The sequence below is a fragment of the Rhineura floridana genome, chromosome 2 (genome assembly GCF_030035675.1).
Source record: "Rhineura floridana isolate rRhiFlo1 chromosome 2, rRhiFlo1.hap2, whole genome shotgun sequence".
Taxonomy (NCBI): domain Eukaryota; kingdom Metazoa; phylum Chordata; class Lepidosauria; order Squamata; family Rhineuridae; genus Rhineura; species Rhineura floridana.
In genome coordinates this window covers 172,177,599-172,193,617 of record NC_084481.1, presented here as the reverse complement: position 1 = coordinate 172,193,617, position 16,019 = coordinate 172,177,599, and the positions used below count along the sequence as shown (strand labels likewise).

General features: G+C 41.6%; 1 protein-coding gene across 2 annotated transcripts; it reads left to right on the top strand.

The window, feature by feature from the left end:
• The first annotated feature begins 1,216 nt into the window (after positions 1–1,216).
• Positions 1,217–15,478, top strand: LOC133377427 (uncharacterized). Of its 2 annotated transcripts, XM_061611479.1 has the most exons (5): positions 1,217–1,541; positions 3,975–4,031; positions 14,249–14,412; positions 14,522–14,751; positions 15,082–15,478. In XM_061611479.1, the coding sequence occupies exons 2-5, from the start codon at positions 3,995–3,997 to the stop codon at positions 15,470–15,472; spliced, it is 822 nt and encodes a 273-aa protein (XP_061467463.1). In that variant the 5' UTR covers positions 1,217–1,541; positions 3,975–3,994; the 3' UTR covers positions 15,473–15,478. The 2 variants fall into 2 exon arrangements, 1 of the variants encoding a protein (XP_061467463.1); XR_009760706.1 differs by lacking the exons at positions 14,249–14,412; positions 14,522–14,751; positions 15,082–15,478 and adding an exon at positions 4,418–6,480.
• The last annotated feature ends 541 nt before the right edge of the window (positions 15,479–16,019 follow it).

Genomic DNA, 16,019 nt, shown 5'->3' with positions numbered 1-16,019 from the left:
AATGGCCTTTTTATGAAGCCCTGAGGGGGAGAAATTACGGCCCAAAAAACCCCTGATGATGGGGGGTTGCTTAAAACTTGGTGCCGCCGCGCCTGAAATGCGGTGCTGCCACACCGCTGTTGCCGCTGCCGCGGAGCTGAAGAGTCCTTCGATGAAGGCCCGCTGCGCTGCCACGCCTGAACACGGTGCTCTCATGCCGCTGCTCCCACCACCGCGGAACCGAGTGGCAGCGCGAGCGTGGCCGAACAAGGCCCTTCTGGCCAGAGCTGGAAAATCCCCTCGGGGAAAGCCCACAGCGCCGGAACCTTGTGCGCCTTAAAATGGCGCCCATCACTATTGCCTCGTGCTCTCCAAAATGGCGTCCCGCACGACGCCAGAAGCACGGGCTCTCTGCAGCCGCAAAATTTGAAGAGGGAGAGGGGGCGGCCGGCGCAAGCCTAAATAGCTTCGGTTGCCCTGCCCACCTTGGCAGCACGCCGTGACAACATCACACCAGTCCGGCACACTTGCCCTCTTCCATCAAGGAGGCTCGGGATTTACCCCAGGCCGCAAATTCCACCCCGTGACCCGGTAAGTCCCAAGTGCGGAGCAGGGTTCCAGTGAAATGCTTTTGAGAACCAATGCCAGGTAGCTTTGTATATTCCCATATTCACTTGGTGCACCAATGTGTTGAGCCAGTCATAGAAGTAGGTGATACCAGAGGAAAAGTTATGCTTCTCCTTGGGAAAGATCCCACACTATGGACTTGTTGCTGCAGTATTCAGTCAGTAGCATGGAAAGCTATTATCAAGCCCTCAATCTTTAATAAACGTTCATCATACACTAAGTGGACTGCAGTGGCTTACGAAAGTCAATCTTGGGAAGTTTCTCATGAAAATATTTCAGGGCAAACATTAGAAGAATTTTAATTGACAGCACTGTCTATAAACACACTTGCTACCAACTGTATAAATAATTTCTCAGAGAATAAGGCCAAAGATTCAGTAAATAACAGTTTTTAAAGCCCTGCATGACTAATTCAGATTTGGGGGGGTACATTTTGTACAGTTTCATATCTTAAAAACAAACAAGACTTCATTAAGACTACAGTAAATCTACGCCATGAGTTTTCTGTTAATATATAACTATCTTCCAACAAACACAGTCAGCAGTGCATCATTTACAACCACAGATAAGATTTTGGTTTTAAAGTTGTGTTACTTAGTTCATAAGTCAAATTGTTGCTGAAAATTACTGAAATTGTAAGGCTGCAAGGGGGAAAGTACATGTATGTTAATATCCACTAATTTCAGCAGAAAAGATACAGACTTGTGTTCAGTGTTTTCAGTGTTCATATTCATCTACCCTGGCTCTGAAAGTGTGAATCAGCATGCTAGACTTCTATTCATGTGTCAGTCACATAACTGGCATCTTTTAAATCATGAATCTCCATACATTACAACACCTACTCTCTGGAACTATGATGTAGGCAGGTGCCTTTGCTGTACTGTTCTCAACACAAGCTCAAATCTTTTTTGTTTAAGGCAAGCCTACTCAGACAGGTAATTTTATTATGTATAACTGTTTAAAACGGTTGATTTTATCTATATTTGATAAATTTTATTATGTCTACTTGTTTTTAAAGGTTGATTTTATCGGTATTTTCTTATGAATATTTTATATTGTTTTGTGTTAACTGCTTAGAGGTTCATTCTAGTTTAGTTGTATATAAATCTTGTTAAATAAAAATGCACATACAGAAGACCTGCAATAGTTCATACTTTAGCAGTTCAGCACTGTATCTGTTGTGCGGGAAGAGGGCAGCTGAGAGAGGCGTACAGGGGTACTGATATATTGGCCCCACAGCCAGCAGGGTGCCTGGACTCTGAGTTTAGATCAGTCTGCTATAAGGAAAGTCCCCTATGGAGGCTATTTTATACCTCCTTTCTCTCTTTTTTTAATCAAGGTTGGCAAAAGGATTTTTGTTTGTGTTTTGCTGTAAAATACCAGGAGTGGAATGCCGCAATCAAAGCATGGCGGGGGGGGGGAGGGAGTGGGATGCCTGCTTTGCTGATTTTGTATGTGTTTTTATTTCTAATAGGTGGTATCCAGCTAAGTCAGGCTCAAAGCAGACCCACTGAAATTAATGAACCTAAATTAGTCATGTCTATTAACTTCAGTGGGTCTGCTGCTCTGAGTAGGACTAGCTTTGAATACCACTTAATGTCTTTTTTTTGCCTGTGAATGCTATAGTACATTTATAAAATATATATTTAATTGCTTTTTAAAAATGTGTTTTTAAATTTGTATATTTGTTTTTAATGTTTTTAATTGTTGTAAACCGCCCAGAGAGCTTCGGCTATGGGGCGGTATACAAATGCAATAAATAAATAAATAAAATAAAAATAAATAAATATAGCTACTGATGTTCATTTTTATATTTTTAATTAAAATATATTATTTATCAAGTTGCCCAACTGTTTTGTTGCTCGTTTTACTCTAGCTTGAGTTCTTTGCATGGTTTAAGGATGGCATTGAGGAAGATCAGGGCTCTTACGTCTTTAACAGCTATATAGCAGGTAGAAATTAAACAGGGCAAGCATTTTTTTAAGTATGGTAATGCAATTATAGGGAAAGTGTCATCTGTTGACATTCTGTCTATCAGACATCTTATACTTGTATATGGACCTTAATTTATTTTGGGTTCCTCCAACCGCATGTACAAAAGAGGATATAAATTTGCATGTGAGATAAAGTATCTGCAAATTTTATGCAAATTTTTGCAAGTGCAGCAGACTGCCCAATCAACATACAGCATACTTGGACCCAGAAAGTCCTGTTGGTACCCAAGTGCAGGAAGCCATATGTGATTAATTTGCTTTAGCTGCCTTTATGTTGTACCACAGCATCTCAAGGCACATCTTATGTTTATAAACTGCTGAAAAAACCTACTATAGGTAGGGTTGCCAGGTCAGAAGCATTCTAAACTCAGATTTCAGGGGTGGGCCTTAGTGATGACATGGGAATCTGCCCTAGTGATGTCACGGGGTGGTCCTAGTGATGTCATAGGGGCAGACCCTCATGTTGTCATAGGGGCAGGCCCTTGTGATGTCATTAAGCATGATACATTAAGCATCAGCCACAGTTGCTTGGACCATACAATTCAAACAAAAACTTGTCTCTGATTGGAAATTAAGATAGAAATCTTAGCTAAATGAGGGTGTTTCCAGGTCCAGCTGAAGTGATGCAATCATTTCTCTTCTTCTGTGTTTGCCTTTGGAGAGCAGATTTGGATGATGGTTATGTTAATAGGTTTCCCATTTAACCTTATTAATAGCACTTGGTCAGGCCTTGTGTTATAACTCCTAATTGCTTTTGCTACATCACTTCTCACTATTAAAGCAACCTCATTTCTTCTTAATTTCCAATTTCCTGCATAAAATATTTTGTAGTTGCCTGACTGAAAGTCTCCCATTGCCATCTATTTTAATTCACTCACGCCAAGTATTGTAATATATTGTAATGATGTGTTCCAAGGAAAATGGCTAGCCTTGCAAGCACTGCAAGGAAAATGGCCAGCCAAGCCATTGCAACCAAGAAAGTCCATAACGGATAGCAACCAGGCAGGCAAGTAAGGATGGAAAGATCATCAATTTTGGTTCTCTTGGTTCCTCATTTTTAAAATCTTAAACTCAGTTCTCCACATTTGTACAGCAATTTTTCTTTAAAAATCCTCATGAAAATTCTTCAGCATTTTAGTACACATTTTTCCTAAGAAATGCATTTCTGTATGCAGAATATTCACAATTTTGCAAGTAATTTCTCCTAATATAATGCACCTTGTATGTTATTTTCACTAAGATATTCATTTTCATGCACACTTTGTCCTAATATATGCAAGTTTGTAAATATTGTTTGGTTGGCAAACTGCATTGCAAAATTCGGATCAGTGCAAATGTCAAAAAATGACTGTTTCTGTTCTCATATTGTTTCAGAAAGTGTGGATTCAGTTCAGATGCAAACAGAAAGGAATTTCTGCCCCATTCCTACAGGTAAGAGAGGGATACCACCATTGTGGTTGTGGAGCCCACCTTTAGGACACTTTAATGCGCAGGGTGGGTCTAACCTGCCTGCGCACCTCTTTTGCTCTTAAAATCAAACTTGTCCTTTTGCGCAGCATTGGGGCAAACCTGCATTTACAAGTGACAGTCCTGCTGCCATCACATCTAGTTTGATCTTTACCTTCTAAATCCAGGGTCCCCAATGTGCAATCAGACAAAAACCTTAGGTTGGTGCCCTCTATGGCCCCCTGCCTCTCCAGAATATTTATTTATTTATTTATCACATTGTGTATACTGCTCAGTTGTAAATAGAACCTCTAACCGGTTTAAAAAACTTATTTTTGAAATTGAGATTGTTAGCTTCTTTTTTTCCTCAGGAGGTGCTGGTCTGGCTTGAATGTGAAGAACAGGCAACCTGCCATTCTGCCCTTTCCCCTCCCTCTCCAACCATTCAGAAGAAAGGGAAACTGGCCGTGCTGCTGCTTGGTCAGAGAGGGGGATGTTTTTCCGGGATATTTTGTATTTGGTGTGTGTGTGTGTATTTTGGCTAGCTTTGCTGTGTGTGTGTTTGGAGACTGCTTTGTGTTTGTTTTGAGGGTGCAATATTTTGCCTGCTTTTGGGGTTGTTTGGGAATGGGGCTGTTTTCCCTTCTTTTTTCTGTTGTGGGGGTGGCTGACCTGTTTTTTGTTGTGGTTTGGGAGGATTGACTGAAGGGCTGCCTGCTTTTTTATGTGTGTATTTTTGCCTTTTTATTTTACGAGTGTTGCCTGCTGTTTGCCTGTTTTGTTTGTTTTCAGGGGATGCCTATTGGGGGGTTCTGAGCATTGCCAGTTTTAATTCTGTGAAATGGGCATTTTGTGGTGCCCTTATCCAAATGAGCCCTTGAGCTGAAAAAAGTTGGGAACTTATCTAAATTTAGCATCAATTGTTTAAGTGTTGGACTAAGATAATGTCACACCCTGTGCAAAATATATCACTATTTTGGACTTTTTTGGATCATTCAGTTTATCAAATTATGGAAAAGGGAAAGAAAACAACCAATAAAGTACCATCCAAATTAGCTTTGTGATATACCAGTTCCAAGTGTGTTACTCTTCAATAGCAATCTGCTGTTAAAAAGAGCAACTCTTTTTATTATGCTTTTTAAAATATCTCCTGTTGAAAATATATTTACAGCAAGAAAGTGGACTGAACTTCAGTACATTTTGCATTTTTTTGCCCAGACTTTACCAAGTCTTGATTCAAAAACTTCAAAATAATGGCCATACTCTTATTTTCCTTTTATTTTCCAAAAGAAGACCTTGCTTTCCAGAAACTAGGCATTATAAACTTAGAGGCCTGTATTTGATTTTCACATTATGTGAATATACGTTGGGATTTTTTAATTTATTTTTTGAGAGACAGAGAGAGAGAATGAGAGAGAGAGATTTTAGTTTGGACTTCTGCTGTGAGGCATGTATTTACATCAGGTATCTTGTCCTTAGACAAGAAGTTGCAGCAGTAAGCGAAATTATTCATTTGAGTTAAGTAAAACCTCACCACATATTTCAAGATGTTCTAAAAACAAATACAAACTTAATTTGGGAGTGGGGACAGTCCTATATTGCTATTCTGTAAGTCAAATCCACATGGAGACCCCATTTTATAGCCACATTGTGCTACAAGTACAAGCCTCAGGGTCATGTGATGCCTCCTCCCATCTCCTCCTCTGGCCCAGCCTCCATTTTCAGCTAATTGTTCAGCTAGTTGTTTGTCATTTCATTTAAATGATTTGTGATCCCAGAATGTTTGAATAAACCATAGTTAAAACTAACTGTATTCCTGGTTCAGATGAAATGATAATTCTAATTAGTTGAAAATGGTAGTAGATTGTCATGGCCCCAGACCAGAAATCTGCAGAGTCCGAGTCCTCCAACAGCAGCTTTGAGGAGAAGATGGATCCACTCCTGTCCATGTGGAGCCACCAGTCCTAGAGCTCACAACTCTTCTGTAGAGGAGTCTCCTTACCTAACTTCAGAATAACTACAACTTCAACAAGTATCATAGAATCATAGAGTTGGAAGGGGCCTTGTAGACCATCGAGTCCAACCCCCTGCTCACAGCAGGAAATCCACAGCTAGAGCATCTCCCGCAGATAGCTGTCCAGCCTCTGCTTGAAGACATCCAGTGAAGGGGATCCCACCACCTCCCTAGGCAGTCAGTTCCATTGCCGAACCGCCCTTACTGTCAAGAAGTTCCTTCTAATATCCAATCTGAATCTACGCTCCTGCAACTTAAAACCATTAGACCTAGTCCTGACCTAGTCATATTCTCCAAGTGCTAATAATTATGTTTGCATACACTGTGTGTATTGCTACTTTTCACTATTGAGTTGCCATTAAAAAAAAGATACACTTAGATTATCATGACTCAGAGCAAGACAATACTGTTTGAGTCTGAATGCTCACCCTGAATTTATTTCTTAAGAGATTATGCAGGCAGAACTTGAACAAGAAATGAAGCAATTATGTTTAAAAGAGTCAGAATGAAAAAATTCAAGTACAAAAATTTGACACTTTTACCAGTTTACCTCAAAGTGAGGACATTTCAATCACAAGCACATGGCCCAGGCTTCTTTTCTAACTAGAAAAACATGGCCAGGTCATCATCCGGATTTTGAGCACGGTATGTCCACTATGCAGGAAATTCCAGCTCACTGAGGCTGAGACATTTGTTACTGCACCACTTGTGCTAAGTGATTTTCATGTGAAGAGAAGGTCCTGTTTGTGTGATGTTATTCATATTTGTCTAACTCTTGTGTTTTCTTTTCTGGGTACAATTTCCATTATAAAGACAGACAACTACATTTCATCCATCTACGGTCAATGTCAAGTCAAGATGATGGTGTGGTGCAAACTGAAATGCCTAGAATATTGCATAAATAAACACAAGGAATATCCCTGGGTTGGATCCAGTGGTGCCTTTCCATTCATAGAAGGGGCTTAGATCCAGCAGAGGTGTCCATGAATGGAAGTGGGAGAGAATCAATTTTCATAAATATCTCCTTTGTCCTGAAGCCCCCATGCCATCTCCCATGCTTTCCTGGTTACTCCCTCCCCTTCTGATTATGGAAGCCTTCATTCTGGATTCATACCCCTTTTGCAAATGGAAGGGCACAATTTGATTCAACCCCATAGATCTTATTTTTTCAATTAATAAACATATAGGTTGTTCTCCTCCAACAGTTGAATCCCATAAGACTCTTGCCCAATGGACAGCTAAATCGGCTGCATGTTCTCTTTCTCCTTCTAATTCCTACTACTTACCTCCCTCTTACCTCCCTTGGAGGTTAATAGTGTGGCCTCTCCCCTCCTTGGTCTTCAGGAGCTCTTCATAAATAAGAACTCCAAGGATAAGTTCTTAGAAAAGGCATCTGGAATTATTCAGGTTCCCAAGCTGGACCCAGAGCATACTGTTTCATCAATTTTAATGATGTTAAGAAAACCTTACTTCAGCAGTATGACATATCTGTCTTGTAACAAAACCATCAGATATTTTCTATTTCATAGAATCGTAGAATAGTAGAGTTGGAAGGGCCTATAAGGCCATGGAGCCCATCCCCCTGCTTAAAGCAGGAATCCAACTTAAAGCATACCTGACAGGTGGTAGTCCAGTTGCCTCTACAATATCTCCAGTGTTGGAAAGCCCACCATCTCCCTAGGTAATTGGTTCCATTGTAGTACAGCTCTAGCAGTTAGGACGTTTTTCCTGATATTCAGCCGAAATCTGCCTTCCTGTAACTTGAGCCTATTATTGCATGTCCTGCACTATTTAAGTCAGGATTTATTTATTTATTTGTTTGTTTATATCCTGCCCTTCCTCCCAGCAGGAACCCAGGGCGGCAGAATTAGCCAGTGTAGCACCCTACAGGTTTTAAACTCCAACTCCCATCAGCCTCAGCCAGCATGGGCAATTATCAAGGATGAAGAGAGTTGTTTCCAATAATATTGGTTAATTTAAGTTAAGGGTAGCCAAAGTGTTGTCCTCTATTGCTTCAAATACAACATTTCCTCTGATTATATAGACATAATTATTAGCCAATTATAGAGTGTCCCTGAAGACCTATAAGCTTGGCATTTCTCCCATAGCCTCTCCTTAGGACCAAATCATCTATTTTTGTCTAACCCTGAGCTCTTATTGATGAGGGACAGGAGACAGCTCACTCTAGGACTGAGAAGAAGAAATATTGATGTTCCTTTGTTAAGTCCAACAGTTTTGGACTTTGATGAGTTAGAATATGTGAAGCTGAATTATTATTATTATTATTATTATTATTATTATTATTATTATTAACATTTGTATACCGCCCCATAGCTGAAGCTCTCTGGGCAGTTTACAATTAAAAACATTAAAAACAAATATACAAATTTAAAAACACTTAAAAAAAAACAATTTGGGAGAGATTCCTTACTGGCCAGCTCTGCACCTTGAACACAAGCCCATCTGTCCGTGCAAGAACATGAAGGACAGTCTAGCAGCAAAAGTGGGTCACTCTCTTCCCTCCACCCTCAAAGGCAGCACTCTTCCTCGTCCATTTCAACCAGAGGCTGGTGGTGAGGCTCCCCTTCAGAGCCTTCCTCTGCAGCCACCTCCTGTGCAATTAAATGCTCCTGTGCAACCAAAGGCATGATGCAAGAATGGGGAACCTTTGTCCCTCTAGATGCTGCTGGACTCCAGTTCCCATCAACCCAAGCCAGCATGACCAACAGGCAGAGATGGTGGAAAGTGTAGTCCAGCAACATCTGGAGGGCCACAGGCTCTCCACCCTGGCATGATATTTCATTGTTTTCCCCTTTGTTCCTCTAAATATACAGCAAGACAAAAAGAAAACTAAATCCCCAAATCACCCCCCTCTGTTTCTTTTTTCCAGAAGAATTAGTGTTTCTAGTGTCTGAGTGGGTAGGGATTTGTGTGTTTTTTTCTAAAAAAATTGCCTTTAAATTCACATATTTATCTGTAGGCTAGCTACTAAAAAAAAGGCTAGTGAATTTTGTAAAAACTTTTACCTTGATGCCATATTCCAACCTATTTCTAAGACTGTGAGATGTTTATATAAATATTTACTGCAGCCAATATCCAGCGTTTGTTGTAAACTCCTTGAAATCAGTGGGTATATTCTAAGTATGACTAACACTGGATATTTCCAGTTAAGGTGGAGATCCTGCTGAGACAGGCAAGTACAAATATCCAGCTATTCCTCCTCTGGCTCCACTTCCTTGACAGGGTATCTTCCAGTGTGCTTAACATACATAGAAAAAGAAATAATAATTAAGAAATTGAATTTACCCAAACTCTAGTGAGCATCAGTGGTAACAGTCAGGGCCGGCGCCAGAGGGCAGCCAGGTCAGGCCCTGGCTGAGGGCCCTTGGGTCCCAAGGGGCCCCTGAAGGGCCCCTCCTTAGGGTGGGTGGGTAGTGCTCCCTTCTGCGATCCACGGCAGTGTCGGCTCCCAACCCTGCTGCAGATCACTAGAAGGAGCTCCCAGGCACACACCCCACTGCCACACAGGCCTGCGATGCCCGCCTGCATGCCCAACCTACCTCTCCCTTGATGTAAATGTTGGCTGCACTGTGGGCGCAAGCCTGCCATCAACAAAGATGGCTGCTGAGGATTCTCTAAGGGGCTGATTCCCCTTCTGCCAACTTGGTTGATGGCAGGGATGCACACGTAGGTAGGTGTGGTGTGGTGTGCGTGTGGGTGCTAGTAATAGTCTTACTTTTGCCTCCAACAAAAATGTAACGACTTTTTCCAGCAGTCCAGAATACAGCTGGCAGTTGAGGTGGAGTTCTTGCTGAGAGACGGGAGCACAAACACCCAGCAACTCCTCCTTTGGCTCCACTTCCTTGTCTGATACATTATTATAGCCTTGTTCTCACAAACAGTAGATGAGGTTGCCCAACTATCTGGACTATACTATTCCAGAGTGCAAGTGGGGTCACAAGGGACTGAATGCTCATCCATATTTTTTAAAGAAGAATCCCCAAACGTAGGTTCCAGCCTAGCTCCCTCCTTGACATCTAGCCCCCATCAAGCAAAGAAACCACCTTGCTGAGAACTGTGCCTGTGCCTATATAGTAGAGGCAAGTAACATTTTTAAGCCAGTGGAGCTGAAATTTTTAAACCCCTTCCTTCCCTCACACCAGGACTATTGCAGCACTATGGGGAGGGGAGGGGAGTTTCCACATGGGCATGCTCTCACATCTTCCCTGTAAGAAACACAAACATACTCATGGAGAATGGAAAAGGCTTCCATCTGAGAGGACATGAGCATTAACTTTCAAACACCGTTGAGGTCCACCAGCATCTCTAACTGAGGAACTAAGGGATAAATTCTAGAATTCAGGCATTTTTAGGAGAGCAAACACATACACATCCATTGCCAAAACTCCAAACAACAAATACATCAAAATGTTTAAAATGTCAGGGAACACTTGCCTCTAGCTGCAATCAGACTCCCCCACCACCACCTCAGTGAGTCAGTAATTTTGTCAAGACCATAAATCATTAACCGCTATAAAATAACATCAATTTACTGTACAATGAATTGCAGTATCATTTACCAATTCTAATAAATAAAAATGATCAAATGACCAATAAAAATGATCAATTATTTATTTATTTATTTATATTATTATTTAATTTATATCCCACCCTTCCTCCCAGCAGGAGCCCAGGGCGGCAAACAAAAGCAGTAAAAACACTTTAAAACATCATAAAAACAGACCTTAAAATACATTAAAACAAAACAACTTTAAAAACATTCTTTAAAAAAACCTTTAAAAACATCTAAAACATTTAAAAAGTCGGCCCAGAAGGATACCATGGTCAATAGTATCAAAAACCACTGAGAGATCAAGTAAGAATAACAGGGTCGCACTCCCCCTGTCTTTCTCCCAATAAACGTCATCCATCAGGGCAACCAAGGCCAATTCAGTCCCATAACCAGGCCTGAACCCAGACTGGGATGGGTCAAGATAATCTGTTTCATTCAAGAGTACTTGAAGTTGCTGCGCCACAACCCTCTCAATCACCTTCCCTAAAAAGGGGGCATTTGCAACCAGTCAGTAGTTGTCACAACCCAATGGGTCCAGGGTGGGCTTTTTCAGGAGTGGTTGGATCACCGCCTCTTTCAAGGTGGCTGGAACCACTCCCTCCTGCAATGATGCATTGACCACACTCTGGATCCACTTGGTCAAACCCCCTTGGCAAGCTTTAATAAGCCAAGAAGGGCAAGGGTCGAGAGGACACGTTGCTGGCTGCATCACCATCAGCACCTTGTCTATACATCAGGCCTCATCAACTGAAACTGTTCCCAAGAAGTTGCAGCAGACATTGCACTGGACACCTCATTGGGGACTACAGTAGATGTGGAAGGGGCATCAAGACTGCTACAGAGGCGAGCAACTTAACCCTCAAAGTGCCTTGCAAACAATTCACAGTGGGCCTCCGAAGGGTCTAAAGCTCCATTTCCTGGAGTTGATGTCAACAGACTCCTGACAATACGGAAAAGCTCCACTGGATGGCTACTTCAGGATGCGATGGAGGCAGAGAAGTGAGCCTTCTTCACCTCCCTCACTGCCACACAGTAGGCACGGTTATGATATTTTACTCGTGCCCGATCAGCCTCACAGCACGTCTTTTGCCACTTGCGCTCTAGCAGTTATATGTCTTGCTTCACATTTCTGGCGCACCTGGACTGTGCTGTAAAGAAAGGGGAACAGAGGAAGAAGCAACAGTCTGTACAATGGCTGTCATTTTATCAGCAAGTAACAATTCAATCATTCTTCAGCTCCCCACATATAATGTCACTGGGTAGCTTTGATATGTTAGTGAGTTTAACTAAATCCAGCTAAAGTATGAAATAAAAGGAAGAAGGAAGCAATACACTGAAGAAATACATAAGAGAGATACAAGGATGACAGATTCATTCATGGAGGAACCGTATGATGAAGAACCAGAAATTTTAGTATGTGAGGTAAAAGCTGCTCTTAAAATACTTGGAAGAAACAAAGCACCAGGAACAGATAGCATACCAGAAGAGTTGCTACAAGTTACTACAACTGCATCTGTCCAAATTTTGACAAAAAATTGTCAACAAATATGGAAAACTAAACAATGGCCCACAGACTGGAAGTGTTCAATATATATCCCAATTCCAAAGAAAGGGGATCCCAGGGGATGCAGTAATTATTGAACTATTGCCTTAATATCCCATGCAAGTAAAGTAATGCTCAAGATTCTACGACAAAGGCTCCTACCATATATGTAGCGAGAAATGCCAGATGTCCAAGCTGGATTTGGAAAAGGAAGAGGTACCAGATTGCAAACATATGTTGGATAATGGACCAGACCAAGGACTTTCAGAAGGAAATCACCCTGTGCTTTATAGATGACAGCAAAGCCCTTGATTGTGTGGATCATGAAAAACGATGGAATGCTTTAAAAGAAATGGGGGTGCCACAGCATCTGATTATCCTGATGCACAACCTATACTCTGGACAAGAGGCTACTGTAAGGACAGAATATGGAGAAACCGATTGGTTCCCAATCAGAAAAGGAGTGAGACGGGTGCATTTTATCACCCTATTTGTTTAATCTATATACAGAACATATCATACGGAAAGCGGGATTGGACCAAGATGAAGGAGGTGTGAAAACTGGAGGGAGAAATATCAATAATTTAAGATACGCAGATGATACCATACTACTAGCCGAAATCAGTAATGATTTGAAACAAATGCTGATGAAAGTTAAAGAAGAAAGTACAAAACTAGGACTACAGCTGAACATCAAGAAGACTACTAAAGTAATGACAACAGAAGATTTATGTAACTTTAAAGTTGACAATGAGGACATTTAACATGTCAAGGATCATCAATACCTTGGCACCAGAGCTTGGAAGTAACTCGTTATTTTTAACGAGTTACTTGTAATTAGTTACAATTTTAAATAACAAGTGGGTAATTCCATTACATTTGGCAAGTAACGGAACGACTAGTAATTTCCCTACTTTTCATCTGCAACTTTAACGTTTCCACGTTAGGTTGGACGTTACTTGGGGGCGGGAACAAGGGGAAGTCAGCTCCTGGCTGTGATTGGTTAACACAAGACATGTGCCTCACACTGATTGGACCTCTGCGCAGACTCTCTCTTCCCTCGTGATCTGTGTTAGGAGGCACGAGGGAAGAGGAGAATAGGCAGGGCCTGCTAGCGTCTAAGAGGAAAAAATGAACGCCGGAGGAAAAAGCCAGGGCAAGGACAACGGAGGAGAAGGCAGCAGCAGAATGGCAAAGAGCTCTGGAGGTGAGTGACGATGATTTGTGTGTGTGTGTGTGTGTGTGTGTGCCCCCCGCCCCCCCTTCTGCCCTTCCCACTGCCTCTCCTTGCCTTGCTGCCACCCCCCCATCAATCACAAGGCACTTCTGAAACTTCAGCCTACTCAGAGCTTGGAAAAGTTACTTTTTTGAACTACAACTCCCATCAGCCCTAGGCAACATGGCCACTGGATTAGGCTGATGGGAGCTGTAGTTCAAAAAAGTAACTTTTCCAAGCTCTGGCCTACTTCTCTTCCTTCCCCCCCCCTTTTTGAACTCTCCCCCTTGTTCCTATGCATACCTGTGTGCTGTATTTATCCAGACAGAGCACTCCTGCCTTTTAAAATGCCGGCTAGCTTTTTATTGTATATTTATTTGTACTCCATCTTTCTTTTTATTTGTATTTTTGTCCTGTTTAATCACAAGACTGAATTGTATGTGGGACAAAAACTGTCTCAGTAATAATAATAATAAAAATAAAAATAAAAAATCATTAGGCATATAATAAATGGCTTAAGGCTGATTTTTTTGTTCTTGGCAGAGATGAGGTGAGAAGTAGGGTCCTTGCAGCTCCTCCTCTCAGTCCCCCAGCTCTCAAACTCATGTTCTGTGAGAAAGAGAGAGATTCCCAGTCCCAGAGAGAGATAGACTGTTGACAATCTCTGCTAATATCTATACAAATGTACATAACATGCATCACCTGAAATCACATGATCTAGAGTTACCTTAGATCTTGCAAGATTTGCAAATGAGAAGCAATAGGGTTTTATATTAGTTCTGATTGTCTATTGGGCTATCATAGGTTATATGTTTTTTATTACTGAGACAGTTTTTGTCCCACATACAATTCACAGCCACATCTGCAGAACAGCAAGTACCATGGTTTGGCTTTGAGAAAGCTTGTACATTTGTGAGCCAGAGTGGGAAAAATGTTGTACGATGCAATTACTGCCTTCCAAGGATCAAAAATCTGAGATCAGCTGTTTCCTCCTCATCTAATGTGAAGAAACATTTTGAGGTAAGCCTTTGTCATGCTGGTCCTCAAAGAGTGTCCATTGTCTATTTATGTTTAAATTGTGAAGTTCCTCTTCCATTTTTTCTTGGATTCATGCTTTGTTCTTCCTCAGAGGGCACACCCTGAGAAGCTGAGAGCAATTGAAGAAGCAATAAAGGCAAGGAGACGTGGCCTTCCTGAACCAATGCATGACACCTCTCCTCCCAAAATGCTGAAGCAGCAGCAGACAACCCTTGAGAGGTGGGGATCTGGCAGGGATCTGCTTCTTCTGGCAGCCTGCGTACACCCTCGCTTCAAACTAGATCGACTGGAATCGTGTCAGGCCACCACCCATACCAACAAGTAAGAACATTAGGGAAGCCCTTTGGGTGGATTACTCCAAGGGAAATGTTGTCTCAAGGGAGGCATCAGAGGGCTTAAGGTGGTAGGCAGGGGCTGGGCCTTTTCTTCCTGGGGCTCCTCATCACAACCTTGGGTTGCTGCAGGTAATCCTTAAGGGTCTGTTGTGCTGCCCCATGAGTGTGGTGACTTGGTCACCTTCCTACCTTCCATGTCATCATCCACAGTTTCAGGTTGGACCCTGAACCAGGGGACATGACAAGCATCAGGAAATGAAGAGCAGATGATGGTTTCCTAACATATATGTGTTAACATATCCTCTCTCTTTCTTAGATACACAATGGAAGCCTTGTTGAAAGCTGAAATAAAGATGGGTGTACTTAATGAGGACAGTGATCAGTCTTCAGATAAAGACCAGGAAGAAGATGACTTAGAAGATGACTTCTTTAACTTTCTGCCCCAGGGCAAGAAGTCAGCAGTGGACACTGCTGAGGAGGAACTGGTGAGGTACCTGAGGTCTCCCAGCAGGGAAGTGTCATCACTCCATGGCTTTCCACATGTGCTGCGGTGTTTTTTGCAGCACAACACAGGCATGCCTTCAAGCGCCGCAGTAGAACGCCTGTTCAGTACTGGTGGCAACGTAATGACTGTAAAAAGACATTCCTTGTCTGACATGCTCTTTGAGCATCTTGTTCTTTTGAGACATAACAGAAACATATTATAAAAGCATTTCAAGTGTAAAATTTGATTTCAAGAGTTGGGGTATCTTCATTGCTTGGGGGGATGTGAGATTCTGTTATGCCATTATGTTAATCTTATGGATAATTTTTTTTATTCTACTACCCCCTGTGTGTGTGTGTTTATTTTTAATATTGTTTTAGGCTTCTTAGATGTGCAGCAGCCAAGGCCAGCACCTTGTAGGAGTTTTTTTAAAAAAGTAACTGAAATGTAATTGTAGTGATTACTTTTGAGAAAAAGTAAAGTAATCAGTTACTTTCAGAGCAATTGCAATTGTAACGGTAATTACTACTTTTTTGGGCCAAGTAATTGTAACTGTAATTTATTACTTTTTAAAAGTAATCTTCCAAGCTCTGCTTGGCACAGTCATTAACCAAAAAGGAGATAATAGTCAAGAAATTAGAAGACGGTTAGGACTGGGGAGGGCAGTTATGAAAGAACTAGAAAAGGTCCTCAAATGCAAAGATGTATCACTGAACACTAAAGTCAAGATCATTCAGACCATGGTATTCTCGATCTCTATATATGGATGT